Source organism: Nyctereutes procyonoides, unplaced genomic scaffold, assembly GCF_905146905.1.
Source record: "Nyctereutes procyonoides isolate TBG_1078 unplaced genomic scaffold, NYPRO_anot_genome, whole genome shotgun sequence".
NCBI classification, from domain to species: Eukaryota; Metazoa; Chordata; class Mammalia; order Carnivora; family Canidae; genus Nyctereutes; species Nyctereutes procyonoides.
This window is the reverse complement of record NW_026575119.1, coordinates 5,049,553-5,064,450: the sequence shown is the minus strand read 5'-3', so window position 1 is coordinate 5,064,450 and position 14,898 is coordinate 5,049,553. Positions and strand designations below refer to the sequence as shown.

Genomic DNA, 14,898 nt, shown 5'->3' with positions numbered 1-14,898 from the left:
TAGGGTTATAGGGTAGAACTTTAGTTCTCAAACTGTGTGGTGAGGCAACCTGGAGCATCATGGTGCCTTGAATATTTTATAATTTTGAAGGAAACAGCTATATCTTTTGGCAAACTGCAGACCACTACTCTTAAACAGCTTGGACCTAACTAATAAATGGAACTTCTAGGTATTTCTCTTGGCCTAGAGGCATTGTAAAAAAAAATTAATTAGATACTTGGTAGAGTAGATAGACTTCAGCAATATATTGTTTATATTTAGAGGGTGCTGATTAATGTTCTTATGTCACCCAAATAAAAAAATTTTAGAGGCTTGTCCTCAAACCTTTATTTTTAAGGGGAGCACTAGAAAAAACATCTAAAGGATACAGTCATCATATTTCCAGAAGATATAAAGTGGAAATTGTAAATATGTGGTATGATTGATCAGGAAACAAGATAATCTTAGTAGACCATAGCTACAACAAACTTGAATAAAATTTAACAGGAATAAATTTAATGTATTTTGAATCTAAAGAATTATCTGACCAAATAAATACTTGGAAAAGGTTTATTAATAGCATAAATTTTTTAAAAAATTGAACTAACAACCCTTCCTCGCCCTCTGGCAAGAGCTACAGGCAGAGGGAGAAGCTCCCCCACAGGAAGCCTAATATGGGACTTGATCCCAGGACCCCAGGATCAATCACCCCCTGAGCCAAAGGCAGATGCTCAACCACTGAGCCACCCACCCAGGTGCCCCCCCCCCTTTTTCCAGAGCCTGACATGGGACTTGAACTCATGACCCCTGAGATCAAGACCTGAGCTGAAATCAGGAGTCCAGGGGGGTGGGAGGCACCTGGGTGGCTCAGTTGGTTAAGTCCAACTCTTGATTTTGACTCAGGTCATGATCTCAATGTTGTGAGATCAAGCCCTGCATTGGGATCAGCACTCCGAAGTCCTCTCCAGATTTTCCCTCTCCCACTTCCCACTACATGCACTTTGTCTCAAATAAATCTTAAAAGAAAAAGACACTTAACTGAGTAAGCTATGTATGTGCCCCAAAAGAATGGACATTTTAATGTGAAAAAAGTAGGATGACATAGTCTTAGAATACAGATTATCCTGTGGATTTAATAAATTTGGATTTGTAGAAATTAGGTACTCATTTCTTTATATTACTGACACCTATTGAAAACTTTTTGATAGAATACCACTGGTCAGAGAATGAATCTGGCTAGTCACTATGTTGTTCTAACCCTCAGTTAGGCCTTGGAGATGCTCTCACACCTGGACACATGTCTCTCTCTAGTAGAAATGAGCCTATGTGAAGAGGCCTCAAGGCTGATTTGAGCCTTCCCTCCCTTGGTCATTGCTTGGATAGCTGCAGGGGGAGCTTTTTGGGCACCCTTCATCTCTCTTACCATTACCTTTGATCCACTACTATCATCGTAAGTTTATTTTTAAAATTTGTACATGTTGGGGGATCCCTGGGTGGCGCAGCGGTTTGGCACCTGCCTTTGGCCCAGGGCGCGATCCTGGAGACCCGGGGTCGAATCCCACATCGGGCTCCCGGTGCATGGAGCCTGCTTCTCCCTCTCCCTCTGCCTATGTCTCTGCCTCGCTCTCTCTCTGTGACTATCATAAATAAATAAAAAAACTTACAAAAAAATAAATTTAAAAAAAAATAAAAAAAAATTTGTACATGTTAATGTGATCAGGTCTCAACAAAACCTTGACTTTGTGAGCAAGCCATTCTGTCTCATTAGGGTACCTTTACAACTGCTTTTTTTTCTTTCTTTTTTAATATGTTGATTTTACAGTTTAATACTGAGTAAAATTTATTTCTCTTAATTTCAGTTCCTGGTGGAGTATATATTCACAATAGGTTAAATTAGGGAAAAAGAAACAAGTTTAAACGTGTATCAAGATTTGCTTCTCTCCTGCAAACTCCTTGTAAATGATAAGAAAAACAATAGAAAAGCCTTGAAGCTAGTATAATTATATTCTGCTATAAGAATATAAGTGCCCTTATCTTTTATAACTAGTAATCATTGGTAAGGAAAAGACTAACTGCTGTGTGTATGATACTCTCCTAATTCCATGCTTCATGATACTGATGGTCTCATATTTTTGTATATGCTATAATCCTTTTCCACTGTCAGGGTTCAACATCGTTTACAATTCCCTTAAACTTAAGCTATTCTCTTTGCCCCTCAGTGTTTTGCTTTCCTCAGAAGGATTTATTCTTTTTCCCCCTTCTCATCCTTAAGTTCCCTTTTAATATCGCTTCCTTTGCTAAGTTCAAGACTGTTTACATATTTCCTATTTTAAAAATGCTGGATGCTAACTACCTTGTCATCTCCCTTTCACATAGGATTCTTTTTTCTTTTTTAAAGATTTTATTTAAGAGAAAGAACACAAGTGGCGGGGGGGGGGGCGACAGAGGGACAGGGAAGAAGCAGGCTCCCTTTTGAGCCTTTTTGAGCAGGGAGGATAACATGGGGCTCCATCCCAGGACTCTGGGATCATGACTGAGCAGAAGGCAGATGCTTGACCAGTGGAGCCACCCAAGTGCCCCATACGTAGAATTCTTACCCAAACATTCATACCTCTCTTCTCTCCCATTGTTCATGGAAAAAGGAAACCCAAAGGAAAATCACAAGTAGGTTTTTTGTCTTGTTTTCCTACTTGCCAAAGTGATACAAGTTAGTTTCAGAAATATTGAGAAATTAGACTTATATTTCCACCATGTAGAATTACCATAACTAGGAGAAGTAGAGGAACAGATTTTAGCTCAATACGAGGGTTGTCCAATGGGTGGGCCATTGTGGGATTTAATGCATGTGCTCAAACTGAAACTATTAAACTAGAGGTTTAAATGACCATGTGTCCAGGTATATCCAGATAGCAATAGAGGAATACTTTATTCAGCAAGAAGTTAGACTAATCAATACTTAAGATGTCCTCCAATTTAAATATGATTTTTTTGTCTTGTACTTTTTAGTGGGTATTGGCATTAAGGAACATTTTCTCTACACTGTCATAACATCTGGTTTTATTGTAATTTGTATGTTATTGTCTGTCCTGGTGACTTCTTTTCCCTGATTCAAACTGAATTGGCAAATTGAAACTTATGGTCAACTTTTTCTTTTTGGTCAACTTTTTCTAATTCTCTTTTCCCTATATATTGGATCCTCACTATTTGCCTGCTCCCCTCCTTATGACTTTACTTTTCCTCTTCTCTTATCAGTAATTCTGGCTAGTCTGACTTTGCTTATATAGGTCTTAATACATTTCTTCAAATAACTTTTTTTAAAGGCTTTTTTTTTAAAGTTTTTTTTTTTAGAGCAGTTTTAGGTCCACAGCAAAACTAAGGGAGAAGGTACAGAGATTTTCCATATATTATCCTTGTCTTCCCATTTACGAAGTCTTCCCCCTCATGAACATCCTCCACCAGAGTGGTACGCTGTTGAGGCTGATGAGCTTACATTCAGTTAGCTTTTTAATATTAGAATCTCTAGCCATGTAAGACCAGCTTATAAAACTACTGAGTGCCTCTTAACCTTTGTGCTTTATAGGTGCTTTTACTTTTCACGTCTTTTTCTCTCTATTGCATCATTTAATTTGGGTAAAGTTGACAGCAGTTCCATTCCATCAGGTAGACATTATGCCAGTTAAACAGAGGAGGAAGCTTAAAGAATAAAGGCCCTACATTCTTTTCTCATTAACTCTGTACTACCCCAGCACTTCTACCTTAAACCATATTGATTCATTTTTTATTTCTCAGATTATTTCTTCTACCTAGATTGCTACATAATTTTTGTGATGTTTTTAACTCTAAATCACTTACAGTCATGTTTCAAACTTTAAAAATATCCCTTACCTATAAAGCATTTGAGCTGTGGATGTTAAGTAATCTGCCCAGATGCCTTTATAATAAGACAAGGAGAGAGAAAAGATACTCCTTTTTCCCTCTCTTTTCCAGATGAAAAAAGGAATTTGTCTTAGAATAATTACTTTTTAACACGTATTAATGCCTCTGTATTTTACTTTGCAAATTCCTAATTTCTTACTATATAATTGTGGTTTATATAGTGTTTATGTTATCATTACTTTATTATTAATCTAGATTACTGCTTTACTGATTTTAAGTGAAATAATTTTAGAACTCAGGAGATGGAGAAGATAGTGTGTTTAATTTATCTAAAATAGTATGTGCCTGTGAATTCTTAATGTTTAATAAAGGAAATGACTATTAAATAAATCGACTGTTTACGGTTTATTTCCATGAATCTGGCACAAATAGTTTGTGCCAATAGTTTAGCAGTTTTACTATTTTAGATAGGAATAAGAATATGAGTATGGGTTTTTCTTTTTGGTGTACATGAAGTAGTAAACAAATGCATGTGAAAAATAAAGACAGTTTATAAGATTTTAGATGTTATGAGAGGTCATAGAATCAATTAAACTTATTTTATCCATTATTCTTTTAATAAGGTTTATTGCTCTCATTTTTGTATATTGAATCGCCCTTGCATTTTGGAACTCTTTTTTATACATATTTATGTCTTCAAAGATAGATATAATATTGGCAAATAGTTGACACTCTGAAGTATTTTTTAAACAAATGAGAGGGAAAAAGAGTCTACGACCATACTTCCTGGTATGAAGCCTGATCTTGTCTGTCCTGGGAAGCTAAGCAGGGTTGGTCCTCGTTAGTACTTGGATGGGAGAGGAAAGAGAAATAATAATGTTAAGCAAAAATCATTACAGATTTTAAATTTGTGATTGAAAGCAGTGAGTTATATAAACTTGCTTATTTAAACAGGCTTAGGAAAAGACTACTCAGTGAAGCTAAATCTATAAATTATCTAAATAAATAGAACAGGAGTACTTTATATATTTAAATGGTTGAAAATCTATAAACCAAAACCATTATATATACAACCAGGTTTTAGTAAAATAATTCTGTGCACATGTTGTATTAATATACACCAGTTGGGGGTTTCGACTGGCAGACATTGGACATAGTACCTTAGGATGGGAAATCAAGCATGTTTTACTTCTAGAAAAGTTAGAGGTGCAGTCAGGATACACAGCACAGGGAACAGCAACTATATATAATTGCAAGTGGTGGTGTAAGCTTCTAGGACCCTCCAAAAGTGCCTTACCAGCAGACATACAGTATCAGTCTGAGTGTCATATCCTCTTAAAGTTTATGGGCCTTCTTCAGGCCCAGCCTTATAGAAAGGGACTACAGCTGACTAGGTCACAGCCTTGCTTGGATATATGCAGGGAGATATCTTGCATCCAGACCAGATATTGATCTTATAATTATACAGCACATAATATGACTGCTAGAGGATAGTACATGTGCACTACAGAGGCATAAACAAATTTCTCATTCATTATTCTTTATCTACTCAAACTACCATGGGTAATGTGAAGTACGTTTAAGAATTTGGTGATATGGAACTAGATTAAGGGTTAGCTACCTACATATACCTGACAGTCATAATAAAAGATTCTTAACCACCTATAGAAATGATCTAATCCTAGAAAATTCCAATGATGGAAATCAGGAAGTGTTTAAACCTATTGGAAGACAGAATAGACAGTATTTCATGTATTATTCAGAGCATAACTTTCTTGTGGTCTTAAAGAAAGGCTGTAGGAAGTTTGTGTCCCTTTGTAGCCAAAATCTGAGTGGAAGCACAACTAATCACTTGCTTGTCTTTCTAACTCACCTCCAAAATTAACTGCAGTTGATACTATGCTATGAGTTATCTGATTATTGGGACTGGATTTTATTTATTTTTGTATCTTTCAAAATATGTAACAGGCATAATATGTAAAAGGCATAATGTATGTTAGATACAATAGAACAGGCACAGTATATTTAAATGTTCAATAAATATTATTTTTATATATTTTTTTAATTTGAGTTTTTAAAATAAAATTTTTGTTTAAATAGGAAGTGCACACAAGCGGGTGAGAGGGGCAGAGTCGGAGAGGGAGAGAGAATCTTAAACAGGTTCTTAAATTTAGCACAGAGCCTGACTTAGGCAGAGATTAATCTCATGACCCTGATTGAGATCATGACCTGAGCCAAAATCAAGAGGTGGACACTTAACCAATTGAACCACCCAGGCACCCTTGTATTTTTTATTCGTTGTCTAAGCTCAACATGTTTACTTTCTTTTATAATTGTCAGAGAAAGATACAGAAATACAACCTGTCCATTTTACTTTTAACAGTTGTGATATTCAAGGAATTTAGACATTGCTTTTTAGTGTATTTTTGAAAACTCAAACTTTTTATTCATTGTTGAATTTATATTTCATTTTTGAAATTGCTATTATGCTGCTTTAATTTTACTTCAATGCTGTTTTTTTTTTAAGATTTTATTTATTTATTCATGATAGTCACACAGAGAGAGGCAGAGAGACACAGGCAGAGGGAGAAGCAGGCTCCATGCAGGGAGCCCGACGTGGGATTCGATCCCGGGTCTCCAGGATCGCACCCTGGGCCAAAGGCAGGCGCTAAACCGCTGCGCCACTCAGGGATCCCTTCAATGCTGTTTAAAGAAGGTTCTTAGATAGGTACTGAGTACTGAAATAAGCTGCACTATCGGAAACTTTTGAGAATATTCTATAATTATAGTCCAAAATAATTTTATGTATCTGTAAGTAGAATAGATTAAATAAATGTAAAAGAAACCTTGATAAGATTTGTAGTAGTAGTATTAATTTTACTTCTATTTATAATAGTAAAGAAAAGTGATTTAGGTAGTAGATAGAAATATAGCGATTTCATTACAGGGGAAGCTTTTATTTAAATTTCTGCAACAAAGACAACGTTTGGAATAAGACTAATTTTTAATTTTTTGAGATATTTAATATTCAAAATTTCTGACTGCTATTTGTCCAAAATATTCAGGCCAAAGGGGCAACTAGCTGTGGAAAGAGCTAAACAAGTGGAAGAGTTCCTACAGCGAAAACGGGAAGCACGGCAAAATAAAGCTCGAGCTGAAGGACATATGGTATGATTTTTTTTTTTTTGAGATTTTTGAGCATATTAATATTCAAAGTGAAGGTCTGGAACAAGGTAGGTATAAATGAATTCTAAATCTTTACAAACATTTACTCTAAAGATTTATAGAGTATAAAGTTATGATACACCTTAACTTCTGCTATATCTTTTATACCAAGGTGAAATTATGTTGATGGTTTGGTTAATTAGGAGTAAGTTCATAGTTGTATTCTTCCTTTTAAAAAGAGAAGTAGATATTTATATTAAAAGCAACCTAGATATTTATATTAAAACAAATGAGTTGTTACATTGCTAGGATTGTTTTTTTCATACATGCTTTTGGTTTTAAATACTTTTAAGTAGCAAAGATTTTTAAAGGAAAAATGGGAAACATTTCAATAAATAGAAGTTTAACTATGTATCTTCTCAAAAGCACATTAGAAGCAAAAGTGTATTAAAATCTCCAGTTATGCCAGCTAACTAAATTAAGTCATGTATCCAAGAAAATAGTAACAGTTTTTAGGTAGTCTACTTAATGGTTTTGACTTGTAGAGATGCACAAATGCCTTTGACCTTTTGTCCACAGGACAGCTGATGATTCTATCAGCTTACCACACCATGAAGCGCCCTGCTAAATAGAAAATAGGTCAATTATATGATCATGTATTTTGACTAGGTTTATAACTACTGTAAGTTCATAAGTGGTATCTTTGTGAGTTTATTTGTGTAATTATTTCAATTTAAGATATATTTTCTTTGCAATAATATCAGTGAAAGATATTTAGATTTTTTAATGGTTACCTTTCATATTTTTAACACAGGTTTGTTTTTGAACTTTGGAATTAATCTGTATCTGTATCTTCCTGTAGATAGTAGAAGAGAACCTTCTGATTTTTCTCTGACCCCGTATCTCCAAAGATAATAGCATCCAGAATTTTAGTTACAGATTTTAATTTAAAATATTTTAGAAAAATTATTAGGCTTGTCAAGATTTACATATTTCTTTCCTCATCATTACATACTGCTATTCTGTCCTCACTTTGTTTTTCTTTATGATGGAGAATACTCTGGCAATTCTTTTGGACAGAAACTTCCCAAGATAAATTGGAAATGTATTTATTTTGTCCTCATGTTTAATGATAATTTGTATGATGGTCAGTTGGTGAATATGCTTAGCATTTGTAGGCCTGAAAAAATATTTTGCCTTCTTTTTTGAAAAATATTTCTAGTGAGTATAATATTACAGGTTGAGATTTTTTTCTTTCAGTACTTTAAAGATGTTTCTCCAATTATCTTCTGGCATATCTGTTTCTTATTAGAGGTTAGCTGTCATTCATATCTTTTACCTCTACATGTAATATGTCTTTTTTCTCTACTGACTTTTAACTTATCACTGGAAGCAATTTGATTACAGTGTAGCTTGGTGTAGTTTTCTTCATTTTTATTTTCTAGGAATTCAATGAGCTTCTTGGATCTGTGGATTTATAATTTTCATCAAATTTGGAAAAATTTCATCTGTTATTTATTCAAAAAATGTTTTCTGTTCTTTCTGATTCTGAGACTCTCAGTGCCCATGTACTAGACCATGTGATGCTCTCTATAAACAGCTTGCTTAGGGTCTGTTCATTTTTTTCGCTCTTTCTTCTATTTTCTATTTTGGATAGTTTTTATTTCTGCATCTTCAGGTTCATTAATCTTGTCTTCTGCCTTGTCTGATCTGTTAATCCCAGGCAGATATTGTATTATATTCATCTCAGGAAATTTTTCATCTTGTATTTTTTATTTCTAAAAGTTTATTTGGGTCATTTTTATACTTTCCCTGTCTCTCTTTATAACATTTGTGCTTTTCTCTACATTCTTGAATTTGAATATAATAGCTGTATTAATTACCTTCTCTAATAATTCAATTATCTTTGTCATTTCTTAATGACTTTTCTTCTCATTGGGGTTATCTTTTCCTGCTTCACATGCCTGGTAATTTGTGATTGGATGCCAGGCATTGTGTATTTTATTTTGGATTTTTTTGTATTTAAATATGTTGGGGCTTTATTCTGGGATTCCATTAAGTTACTAGGAAATAGTTTGAATCTTTCATGGCTTGCTTTTAAGATCTCCTAGGCAGATCCAGAACAGCCTTAAGGCTAGAACTAATTTGGCCCCATATCTTCAAATACTGCTTCTTCTCCTTTTTCTCCTTAAGATAACTCCTATTAGATGGATAGATGTCCTTTTTGTACTTCAGTTTCATCCTTTTTATCCCTTTCTCTCTTACTGCTATGTTTTAGGAATATTTTTAGGCCTGGATTTCATCTCTAATATTTTTAGTTTTGTCTACTCTATGGTTCAGCTCATCTAATGAATTTCTTTTTTTCACTTAGGAACTTGTATTTTTTGTGTCCATGAATTCTAATTAGTTTTCCCTTAGATTTCCGTAATCATATTCTCTGATAATACTAGTTTTTGCAAAATATTGTTTTTAGTGTGCTATTGGCCATACTTTGGTTTCTTCCATTTTTGAGTTCTCTATTTCATATGGTTGGCATTTGTCAAATGTTTGGTGTTCTTGACAGTGTTCATATTTGGGAGTGGCTATTTTATTGCTTATTACCTTTGTTTGAGTGGTTTCCTGGTGAGATGGGAGAGTGCTACTGACCTGTCCTCTGCAGTTTTCAGTGAAAGTAGAGAATAGATGGCACGTGTATTGATATTCTGTCAGGCAAACACCTCAGCAGTTTATTTTCTGGGCTTAGGAGGCTCTCATTCATTTTCATTATAACCAGTCACTCAGAGGATTGGCCTTTTACCTCTAAGCCCTCTCTGATCACCCATATATAAAGGTAACTGACTCTGCTTTCTGGCTTGTGGAGATGAGTAATGCAATAGAGGTAACCCTCTTCTTGTAACTACTGTTGTCTGCTTCTAGACCTTCTCATGTTCTCAGCTTCCATAAGTCTGAGAGCATGCCTCGTATTGCTCACACCTTCTGTGATAGTATTCTTTCTGACATGATTTTGCTAGTGAAGCTTCTCACTTAAAACTGACTTTGTGGGACACCTGGGTGGCTCAGCGGTTGGGCATCTGCCTTCGGCTCAGGGCGTGATCCCATGGTCTCTGGATCGAGTCCCACATCAGGCTCCCTGCATGGAACCTGCTTCTCCCTCTGCCTATGTCTCTGCCTGCCTTTCTCTCTCTCTGTCTCTCATGAATAAATAAATAAAATCTTTAAAAAAAAAACTGACTTTGTGTACTTTTCCTTATCTCCTGATTCCTTCTGTACTTGGGACTAGCAAGAGTTTTGCTGGTTTTTGAGTGCTGATATATATTCACTTAAAACAACTTTATTCTAGGATTTTGCAAGAAGGGAAGCTATAGTGTCATGTTGACATCTTGCAAACAGGTTTTAGTACTTTTATTTTGTTGTCATTTTCAAAAAACTTTAAAAAACGCTTAGAGATCAGGAGTGCATCTTAACAGTGATTTTTATATGATCTTCCAAGATGTATTTTGTAAAACAATATAGAATTTCTTCATTCCCTAGATGACTAATGTTTACATAACACTTTTCTTTAAAAAGATATGGGCAAGAGTGAAGAATTTCTATTTTTCTATTTTATATTTGGATATGTGCATCATATATTAAGTTTTTTCTATCTAATTTAAAAACAAGGCAGTTAAACATTTTGAGCATAGTAGCTTAATTTAACGTGATTTAATTAAAGCTTAATCAGATATAGTTTGTCTCTACAGTAATTTATAATCTTAATATTGAATAGGAATATATACACTAGTAATGTGAGGCAGTGAATAGGAGTGTGAGCTAAAGTTAACTGTGAGAAGGCCTCACAGATTTTAAGTTTGAAATTAGAAATATTTTGTGAATAAATAGATACTATATAAAATTTGCCTCTCTGTATTAGTTTTCTATTGTGTAACAAAGTACCATAAACTTAGAGGCTTAAAGCAACACAAATTTATTACAGTTTCTGTGCATCAAAATCTGACATGTTTTAAATGGATCTTCTGCTCATGGTCTCATAAGGCTAAAACCATGGTGTCAGCCAACTGTGTCCTTACCTGAGGCTCAGTTAGGGCAAGATCTTCTTCACTCTTTACTGTGTTGGTAGGATTCTTTTTCTTGCTGTTAATAGAATTGAGGTCCTCACTGTCTGACTAGCTTTTGACCAGGAATCAATCTCAATTCTAAGAGACCACTGTCAGGTCTTTGCCATGTGGCCCTCTTCATCTCAGCAACAGATAACTTCTTATTCATCAGACTCCTCCCATGCTTTAAATTTCTGACTGCCACTTCGACACCCAGCTGGAGAAAACTCTGATTTTAAAGAGCTCATGTGATACCACTTTATACCTGTCAAAATGGCTGGTATCAAAATAAGAAATAGCAAGTGTTGGTAAGGATGTGGAGGGAAAGAGACCTCTTGTGCCGAGTGGAAATGGAAATTAGTGTGGCCACTATCAAAAATAGCATGGAAGTTCTGCATAAAATTAAAAATAGAAATACCACTTGACTCAGCAATTCCGTATCTGGTTATTTGTCCAAAATAAACAAAAATACTAATTGGAAAAGATAGATGAATGGATACAGAAGATAAAGTATGTACACAGAGACAGACAGACACAGACACACACACACACACACACACAAACCCTCCACACACACACATAGGAATACTACTCAGCCATGAAAAAGAATGAAATCTTAACATATGCAACAACATGGATAGACCTAGAAGATGTTATGCTGAGTAAAATAAGTAGGGAAAGACAGTAAACTATGTGACTTTACTTATATGTGAAATCTAAAAAACAAGATAGAAATAGACTCATAAATACAGAGAACAAATTGGTGATTACCAGAGGGGCATAGTGTGAGAAGATGGAAAAAATAGGTGAAGGGGATAAAGTGGTACAAACTTCTAGTTATAAATAAGTGATGGGGATGTGAAGTATAGCATAGGGAATATAGTCAGTTATGTTGTAGAATATATAGTGACAGTAACTAGACTTACTATAGGATCGTTTTGTAATGTAAATAGATACTGAATCACTGTTGTACATCTGAAACTAATATAATATTGTATGTCAACTGTACTTTAAAAAAACAGAAGTAGCTCACAAATATCTCCTCTCAGTAAATAAATATGTAAACAAATAAATAAATGGCTCATGTAATTTGGTCAGACCCAATGGATAATGTCTCTATAATGTCAGTCTTCCCATTTAACATCACCTAACTGTGGGGATAAAAATCATCATATAAAAATGCTAGGGATTATGTAGCATTTGTCAGCCTGTTGGAGCAGTAAGGGTAACAAGAAACCTTAGAACTTTTAAAATTTCTGTCTACCACACTCCCTTTGTCTGTAATTTTTAGAAACTACGTCTGGAGACAGTAGACTAGGCCAGTTGTGAATGAGCTCCTTTTAAGTACTGTCTTTATCAACATGCTTGATGGTACAACATTCTACTTAGGTCTTCAAAGAAGAACTTTTTAAAAAACTGTTTTTTATTAAGATGCAGTTTAAATACAATGAAATTCATGACTGATAAGTGTGTATCGTGATGAATATGGACAAAGTAGTCATGTATCAACCACTGCCACAATCATGATATAGCATTATCCCATCATCATTTAAGTTTTTTCATCTCACAATAAGAAAAACAAAATTTGTTACTGTATTAGATGGTTCTTGTTAACTAAATTTATTGCAAGAATTATTTTTCCATATATACATGTATCAAGTCATTATGTTGTACACCTTAAATTAGTACAATGTTATGTAATAAATATATCTCAATAAAATTGATGGGAGGGGTTTTTGTGTCTTTTTGTAACCACACTGCCACCAACTATAGGCAGCCACTGATGTGTGCTCCCTGTCAGTATGGTTTCAGTATGGTTTTGTCTTTTAAAAAATCTTATGTAGGGGAAACCTAGGTGACTCAGTGGTAAGAGCATGTGACTCTTAATCTCAGGATCGTGAATTTGAGTCCCATGTTGTATGTAGAGATTACTTACATAAATAAAATTTTTTTAAAAGTAAGGATTTTATATAACTTTATCAAATACTTAGTAATGTTTTTTTGAGATTGATGTATATTAGTAGTTCTTTTTTATTCCATCATGTAGATGCACCATAATTTGTTTACATATATGGAGTTTCCAAACTTTTAAGTTTATAAACTTATATGCATACCTGTATATTGTTTATATACATGTATAATTGGTTAGCCTGTCCTTCCTAGGGAGCCCTTCTTTCTGAATTGGCATATTCCTCCTTACTATGTGTTAACTTAGCTAGTGACTATTTTTACATTTGAGCTTCTGAATATTGCTGAAGGAAATTAAAGTTTTGATGATTAATGTCAGCTCAATTTTTGGTCTCTGGTTTCAGCCAAGCTGTCAGTCCTGTCTTCAGTAGCCGCTCCCATTGTCCACAGTGGAAATTTTCTTCCATAATTTTGTCCCTTATCTCTCATTATTTCACAGAGAAAATTGGGCTTATGACTCCACATTGCCTCGCATTTTCTGCCCCTAAAATTATATATTTATAATTGTACCAAATATTTGTTTTCTCTAGAGTCTTAGAGAAGGATAGAACTTCTCTGTTCAAGTAATCTCTCCCATTCCATCATATTTGATAATTAAAATATTACTAATTGTTAACATCTCATATATTGGGTACTTACTATATGTTAGGTGTCATTTAAGTTCTTATTTCTAATCTCATAACAGTTTGATAGATTCTGTTACATTCCCATTTTATAGCCTACTGAGGTGTAAAGAAATTAGCTCATGCTTTACAGCTACTAAATGATAGAACAAGTATTTAAGTTTCTAATCTGGGGGTGCCTGGGTAGCTCAGTCAGACGGGTGTCTGCCTTTGTCTCAGGTTGTGATCATGGGGTCCTGGGATTGAGCCCTGCATCGGGCTCCCTGCTCCGTTGGGAGTCTGCTTCTCCCTCTGCCCCACCCCCCTACTTGTGTGCATGCTCTCTCTCTCTCTCTTAAATAAATGAATAAAATCTTTAAAAACAATACATTTCGATAGTCTGGCTTTAGAGCCCACACTTTCATCTGTTTACTTAAGGGCCTTCCTTATTCCATTAGTTATTTCAGACTGTCTTTTTCTGAACTTTCCTTCTTTACTGGTACCCTCCCTAGCCTTCAGATATATTTGTGTTCCTGACATTCCTATGTAGTCATCATCTTGTCTTCCTCCTCTTCATAGCCAGGCACTTCAAATAAATGCAAAGACCTGCTGTCTCTTATTGCTACTATTCAATTTTCCATTCACGTACACAGCTTATTACGACATAATCATATTGAAACTTGACCATTCTTTGATGTTTGGTCTCATGAGTACTTTAGCATTTCTTCCTTGCCTTCTATGGCACCATATTCTTTTTGTTTATCCTTTACTTCTGATTACTATTTCTAAATATCTTCTACAGGATTCTTCTCAGTCTTTAAGTGCTGATATTCTCTGGGGTTCTCTCCTTGGTTATTTTCTCACTATAAATAATATCCTGGGAGCGTGCACATGTTTTTCAGTCAGGGACCAATGACTTCGATTACCTGTATCAGTTATTCAGACTTTTCTCCTAACTTCTGTCTAGCTGCCCTCTGGTCATCATTTCCTAGGTGTTGCATTAGCACTTCATTTTAAAAAATTTCTTTTGTTTTTAAAATTATCATACAGTTAGATTAACTATATTTTTCTTTTCCAGTTCTTTGAATTTTAACACATGTATAAATTCATGTAATCACCACCACAAATCAGGTTACAGAATAATTTTGTCAACCCCCCCCCCCAAATTTTCTTGTGTTATCTCTTAATATAGTCACACTTTTCCCACTACCCTG

At 34.7% G+C, this 14,898-nt stretch overlaps 1 protein-coding gene across 5 annotated transcripts in view; it reads left to right on the top strand.

The window, feature by feature from the left end:
• The window catches only part of NEK1 (NIMA related kinase 1), a 207,060-nt gene that overhangs the window by 76,584 nt on the left and 115,578 nt on the right, over positions 1 to 14,898 (top strand). For all 5 annotated transcript variants that reach the window (XM_055334525.1, XM_055334524.1, XM_055334523.1 and 2 more), the window contains one exon: positions 6,921 to 7,023. In XM_055334525.1, coding sequence (XP_055190500.1) covers positions 6,921 to 7,023 — 103 coding nt within the window. The remainder of the gene's footprint in view (positions 1 to 6,920; positions 7,024 to 14,898) is intronic.